At 36.4% G+C, this 7065-nt stretch overlaps 1 protein-coding gene across 1 annotated transcript; it reads left to right on the top strand.

Annotated features, from left to right (window-relative positions):
- The first annotated feature begins 1771 nt into the window (after nt 1–1771).
- On the top strand, nt 1772–7013 carry LOC146968531 (transcription factor 7-like 2). The gene is made up of 7 exons (XM_085759826.1): nt 1772–1786; nt 2791–2842; nt 2987–3096; nt 4017–4178; nt 5276–5395; nt 6668–6775; nt 6870–7013. Exons 1-7 carry the CDS (start codon nt 1772–1774, stop codon nt 6927–6929), a joined length of 627 nt encoding a protein of 208 aa, XP_085615952.1. The 3' UTR covers nt 6930–7013.
- The last annotated feature ends 52 nt before the right edge of the window (nt 7014–7065 follow it).

Below are 7065 nucleotides of genomic sequence, written 5' to 3'. Positions count from 1 at the left end.
ACATTTTACAATGACTACATCAGTGATTTTCAACCACTGTGCCGCGGCACACTAGTGTGCCGTGAGCTTTCGCCAGGTGTGCCGTGGAAAATTACCAAATTTACTTAATTGATCCAAACTAGCGATGCACATTTTGATTTTTTTTTTTCAGACCGATAACCGACGCTCATAGGCGATTATAACCGTTAATGAGTGAGATTCAGCACTCCACTGAGCCGACCGGCCAGTCTCATTTTGTTTGTTTTTTATTTTAATAACACACGCGCGCTGCTCCCGCTGTGCTGCGTCTCATCCACGCCAGAACAGCAGAGCGCTCCTCTGCTCGTCTGTGCAGCTGCAGGTGAGTGACGGGGGAGCCGGCTGGAGAGCGCCTCCTTTTTATTTTAGGGGCACCGTCCTTATTCGTATTCACTCGGTTTTCCACACACACACACGTAAACATGTGTCTCGTGTGCATACGCAACGGTCAAATAGCCTATGTATAGACGGACGCGCAACAACTTATTAATCATTATTTAATTATTTTATTTTGAAAATTGACCGGATTCTCTCGCCTTTTCTGTGCCAGACTTCCTGTCTGGTACGACCTGGTCTACCCAGCTTGACGGCGCTCTCGGCGCTCACGGCTCGCGTGAAAAATAGAACTGAACCGATCTGAAGCGCTGCAGCTGCGCGCACTGTGCTCCAGAGCGCGAGATGTGCGACCAGGCAGAGTTGCAGGTTGCACTCAGAGTTTGTTCTGACTTTCTCTCACAAGGAGTGCACAACATAAGTTTAAGTCCTCTCATGTTTGCTGTGAAATATGGCTGAAGGCACGAGTGGAAGTGTGCACGTGTTGACAAGCTCGCATGAGTTGATTGACAGCTAGAAAAAAAAAAGGCTTTGTTGAGCATCTGTGTCTGCAATAGTGACTGTCTGGCAGAGTTGGCTAATAAAATAGGACTTTTTTTATGTCAATGAGTGTAGTGGCAGAAGCCTGCACAGTGACCATTACTGAGTCAGAACAAACTAACTACACTGTAAGAGACAAAATTTGTATTATATTTACTGCATTAGGCTGCACTGTGTCATTTTCTAACATTTTTGGTTAGTGGTGTGCCGCGGGATTTTTTTAATGAACAAAGTGTGCCGTGGCTCAAAAAAGGTTGAAAAGCACTGGACTACATCATATTTCACATCTACAAAAGAAGAATCTGCCAAAAGTCACAACTAAAAAAATGTTTCTTTCTTTTTTTTTCTTTTTTACCACAGATTTCTATTCACAGTGATTCAGTTTGGACGGTTCACAGCAAAACATTTGTGACAGCCGTGCCGGCGAAGCCACAGGGAGAAACTCACCCCTGACTCTAAACTCTGAGGGAGAGCAGCAGAGGTCAAAGGTCAGAGGAGTGGAGAAACATGAACGTCGACTCGTCAGCCAAAGCAGCTGCATGTTGATAAATGTTTTAAATGTAATTTTACAACATTTTGAGCATCACAGATGTTTCCATCAACCTCCACAGTTAGTTACAATATCTACATCTTAATAAACGGCTGAGAGTTTCTCATAAAAACTGTAGAAAATAAGAATATGAGCGACGTCGGTGGAAGAACCCGAGGCTACTGTAAGGACTGAGTGTGAGTGTGAGTGTTGTTATAAAAGCTTCATGAACATGATCTCATCCCACCAGTCTGACGAGGATGTGACTGTCGACTCCTCGGAGCTTTAACATTTTTTATCAATAATTGTAAAAATACAACTTCTTGTCTTTCTTCATTCAGGGCGGAGCAGATGTCCAGCAGAGCGGTACGTACTTATTATTATTATCATGTTCAATATCTCCTTTAATGTTCAACATGTTAAAAAAGAAAAGACAATTGCATGTGTAATTTCCATATATATGTATTTAGTATTAGTACATTTCTTTTTCTTTCTTTCTTTACTTTTGACAATTAACTGTTCATTTACATAGATAGTTAGTTACATAGATAGTTAGTTACATAGATAGTTAGTTACATAGATAGTTAGTTACATAGATAGATAGATAGATAGATAGATAGATAGATAGATAGATAGATAGATACTAGATAGATAGATATAGACTAGATAGATAGATAGATAGATAGATAGATAGATAGATAGATAGATAGATAGATAGATAGATAGATAGATAGATAGATAGATACTAGATAGATAGATAAATACTGTAGATAGATAGATAGATAGATAGATAGATACTAGATAGATAGATAGATAGAGACTAGATAGATAGATAGATAGATAGATAGATATAGATAGATAGATAGATATATAGATAGATAGATACTAGATAGATAGATAGATAGATAGATAGATAGATAGACAGACAGACAGATACTTTATTAATTAATTCATCTGTCAGCTGCTCATTATTTACATGTTTGCACTGTTTCTAAAACAGTTGCATTTTGTGACAATAACTTTAGTGTTTGTAAAACAATGATTGAAATAAAAGGAATAATGATGATGATGAGTTTAGTTTATTATTATGAAAATGTATGTAAAGCAAAGTTACAAATTATTACGACTTAGCTTACAACTGCATTCTTTAGTTGTTGTTTCCTTCTTTAAAAATATATTTTGATGCACTAACTATTGTTTAAAATCAAATTTGCATATAATTAACATTCATTATTACAAATATTACTTTATAGATTCTAGGTTTATTCATTTTAAAAACATGACACCATCACCTCATTAAGTTGCATAACATTTTTAATTTTTAATTTTTTAACTGAACTGTTTTATTGATCTTATTAATCTATTTCTAGGAGATTGGACTGATGAGTGGCTTGAATCAAAACCCTGCAGCGACGACCTGTGGTGAGTCTCACAGCTGAATAAAAAACGAAAATAAACCAAAGTGAAATTAAATCAGATTTTTTATTATTAGTAGTAGTATTATTAGTATTATTTTTAGTATTATTATAATGTGTTCTTCTTTTGTTTTCCTTTATTACACTGCAGGTAAACCTCAGGTGTTCGACTGCTGTCCAACTCCACAGCAGCAGTACCTCAATCTGACCAGCTGGGGGCGCAACAACACCACACAAACCACACAAACTCACACCACTGCTGTTACTGTGAGTGTGTATATGTGTGTGTGTGTGTGTGTGTGTGTGCGTGCGTGTGTGTGTGTGTGTGTGTGTGTGTGTAGTCCAACTCTCCCTTTAAGGCAATACGTTTCCCTTCTAACACCATCAGTGTCACATGTGACCCAGAGAGTCAGAGGTCTTCTCTCCCTCAGAGCTTCGTTTCTAACGTGTCGTAGACCAGACTGGGGTGTAATGTTGTTGCCTTCTAGTGCCGTCAGGGGGAAAAAATAAAATAAAAAATACAGCTGCAAGGAAAATGTCTGTTACAACAAAGGCAATGTTAAAAAAAAAACAACTAGGATGGGGAAACATCAATGAAATACACAGCATCTTAATAATGAAATTGTGAAATTGCTACAAATTGAACTCAATACCTTTATAACACAATATTTTAATATAAATCTATATTTTTTTTCATTTTCATGGGAAAAAAATGAAAGAAAGCCAAGAAAGAACTGTAGTCCATATAACTTATACATACAATAAAAACATTTTACAGCATGTTAATAATGAAATTGTGAAATTATTACAAATTGAACCGAAATTTGAACAACATAATATTGTAATATGAATCTAAGTTTCATTTTCATGGGGTAAAAAATGAAAAAAAGCCAAGAAAAAACTGTAGCTAGTCCATAAAACTTAGAATAATAATGATATAAAATATTAACAATATAAATGTAAAAGAATATTGATTTATAAAAAAACAATTGTATACAATTTAATCATGGTATAGTAAAAATTGTAATGAATTATGAAATATTTACCAAATTATAAATTGAAGTCAACACTTCTAGCCTATATCATAACAAAATATTGCAAACAATAGTTAATAACCAAATTGACCCAATATTAATTTTCATGTCTAATATTTTATCTCTTTCTCTCCTCTCTCTGTACAGTCGTCCGTCCATCCTCTGGTTCCTCTCCTCCTCTACAGTGACAGACACTTCCCATCCTCCTCTCCGCTCACTCAGCCAATCAGCTCGTCCGCTGCTGCTCATACGGGCGACGCCCATTCAGGAACACACCCCTGTTACCCCGGCAACGGTGTCTCCAAGTGTGTCCCCATTTTTTTTTCTCTTTTCTTTTCTTTCTTTCTTTCTGGCTTGAACTTTCTTTTTAAAGGGATAGTTCACCCGAAATTGAAATTTCTCTGAGTTACAGGGGGTCTCGGCGTAGCAGTGCATGTCCATATAACGGTTGCAAATGGATACCAACTGTCTTCGTAACAAAAAGACACACCAAAAAACATCCAAATACCTCCATGCTGCTCGTATGTAATGTCCGTCTTGTATTGAAGCCCCGAAATGCGAAATTGTCCTGAAAAAAAATTAAATAAGTCTATATTTCAAGCTTGTTTTGTAGCGGAAGCTTCTCAAAGCTCCTCTTCTCGGTTCGTAAAACAAGCTTGAAATATAGACTTATTTAATTTTTTTCGGGACAATTTCGCATTTCGGGGCTTCAATACAAGACGGACATTACATACGAGCAGCATGGAGGTATTTGGATGTTTTTTGGTGTGTCTTTTTGTTACGAAGACGGTATCCATCCACAGAGTCCGTTGTGTGCACAGAGCAGAGGACATCTTAAAGGACCCCACACATCCCTCTCACAGCATGTTCACAATCTTGCAGTCAGGAAGAAGGTACAGAAGCATCAAAGCAAGAACCACTCGCCTGTTGAACAGCTTCTTCCCCACAGTGATCAGACTCCTTAACAAAAGAATGTGAATTAACTGATTTTTTAGAGTGTTTATCTAATGATAACTTTTATTCTCTTTTATTTATGATCATTAATTTTATATGTTGTTTTTTAATTATACATGTTTTACTTATTTATTGTTGAAATTAATGCACTGATCTTGATCTCGAACGGTGGATGTGTGAAACATAATTTCGTTTTTATGTGACGCATAAGAATGACAAATAAAACCTATCTATCTATCTATCTATCTATCTATCTATCTATCCATTTGCAACCGTTATATGGACATGCACTGCTACGCCGAGACCCCCTGTAACTCAGAGAAGCCACGGAGGACTCTGAAACTTCTCCCAGCCCTTAGTCAACATGAGGGGGAGGAGATAATGAGAGAAATTTCAATTTTGTGTGAACTATCCCTTTAACCTCTCTCTCTGTGTCCCTGTGCAGCCGGCAGCCGGCGGTGAAGAAGCCTCTGAACGCCTTCATGCTCTACATGAAGGAGATGAGACACACGGTGCTGCAGGAGGGACGGGAGAGAGAGAGCGCCGCCATCAACCGCATCCTGGGACGCAGGGTGAGACATCATGATGATGATGTCACTGTGATGTCACTGTGATGTCACTGTGATGTCACTCAGCTACAGTTATAGCTACTAGGACTCTCAACTTGAGCATCATATATCAACATTTCACTGCAAAAATTCAAAATCTTACCAAGAATATTTGTCTTATTTCTAGTCAAAATAAATCTCATTCTACTTAAAATAAGACTCATCACATAAAAAGCAGCTTGTTTTTAGACACTTTTTACTTCTTTCAAGCTGATTTTCAACTTGAAATAAGTAGAAAAATCTGATAGTGGAGCAAGTTTTTCTTTCTTATTAGGCTACAAGCACAAAAAACTTGCTTTCACTGGCAGATTTTTCTACTTATTTCAATTGAAAATTAGTTTGAAACAAGTGAAATTATCTAAAAACAAGTAAATTTTTAGGTGATGAGTCTTATTTTAAGTGGAAAGAGATTAGTTTTGACTAGAAATGAGACATTTTGACAAGAAATAAGACAAATATTCTTGGAAAGATTTTGAGTTTTTGCAGTGTTCAATTGACTGTAAAAGCGATATAATGTACTTTGACCATGGAAAACATGATATTATGTATATCACAATCTATTTGTTTTGTATTGCAAATTCGATATAGCCTACACATGTAAACATTAAAAAGTCTCACCCAAATTCATTAGTTTTTTTAATGTGAATTTAAGGAGTATACTATTGATACTAAACAAAGCATCACAACTACAAATCTATATGAGAATCTTTTCAAAGAGGAGTAATGCGTCTATTCTGTTTCCTTTCTTCTTATCCCCATGTCATTTTATATTTTCTCATTAGCCTATATATTTTGAATTATTGTGGATAGGCTACTGCTCATATCCATAAGCATAATATATTGAGTAGCCTATTATTTTTCTCTGATTTATGTGACATTTTATGGAGCAGCTGTGTGATATTCCCTGTACATTTGATTGTTCAATGCCTTTTCAATAAAGCTCATTGAAAAAAACAAAAGAAAAAAACAGATGAGGTGAATAAATCTGATTAAATATTAATGATATTAAACAACTTTTAATCCTTATGGCACCTCAGAGACATGAAACACACAGTTTTAATTGATAAACCTCATAAAACAAAGTAAGAAGTTAATTTTAGGTGCAGTTCTTGTCCAACCATTGTCAGGTTTTTAAGTTTTCTTCAATATCAGTGGTATTTATCTACTCGATCCTCAGTGATATGATGCCGACAGCTAATTTCTTGTACTTTGTTGTTTTTATAACTCCTCCATCAGTGGCACGCTCTGTCGCACTCTGAACAGTCCAAATACTACGACCTGGCCCAGAAGGAGAGACTGCTCCACATGCAGCTTTACCCCGGATGGTCGGCCAGAGACAACTACGTACGTACGCTTTGTCCATCACACTGTGTAATCTAAATACTGTTTGAGTGTGTAAGGTACTTTCAGTTTTTATTGCTTTTTCTTCTTTTTCCAGGGGAAGAGGAAGAGGAAACGCAGCCAGCCGGCCTCAGGAAACCTCCCACGGTTCAGTTAAATGGATAAAAAAACAAAATAAAACGTCTCTTCGTCTTTAATCTTTCTTAATTTACTTCATGTGTTGTATTTGTTGAAGAAATAATAATAAAATCTGTCTGTTGCATCGATATTATTTTGGTTTTGGTGAAAGAAAA

This window comes from Trachurus japonicus, chromosome 18 (assembly GCF_045865225.1).
Source record: "Trachurus japonicus isolate A0001 chromosome 18, Traja_1.0".
Taxonomy (NCBI): domain Eukaryota; kingdom Metazoa; phylum Chordata; class Actinopteri; order Carangiformes; family Carangidae; genus Trachurus; species Trachurus japonicus.
Note: the sequence above shows the minus strand (reverse complement) of the source record. Positions and strands in the feature narration are given on the sequence as shown.

What these genes read in the sequence shown, in the direction of transcription:
- LOC146968531 (XM_085759826.1), top strand. An exon ending in CACAAACTCACACCACTGCT is followed by an intron (nt 3,097 to 4,016) that starts GTTACTGTGAGT and finishes CTCTCTGTACAG; the next exon opens with TCGTCCGTCCATCCTCTGGT. An exon ending in GCAACGGTGTCTCCAAGTGT is followed by an intron (nt 4,179 to 5,275) that starts GTCCCCATTTTT and finishes TGCAGCCGGCAG; the next exon opens with CCGGCGGTGAAGAAGCCTCT.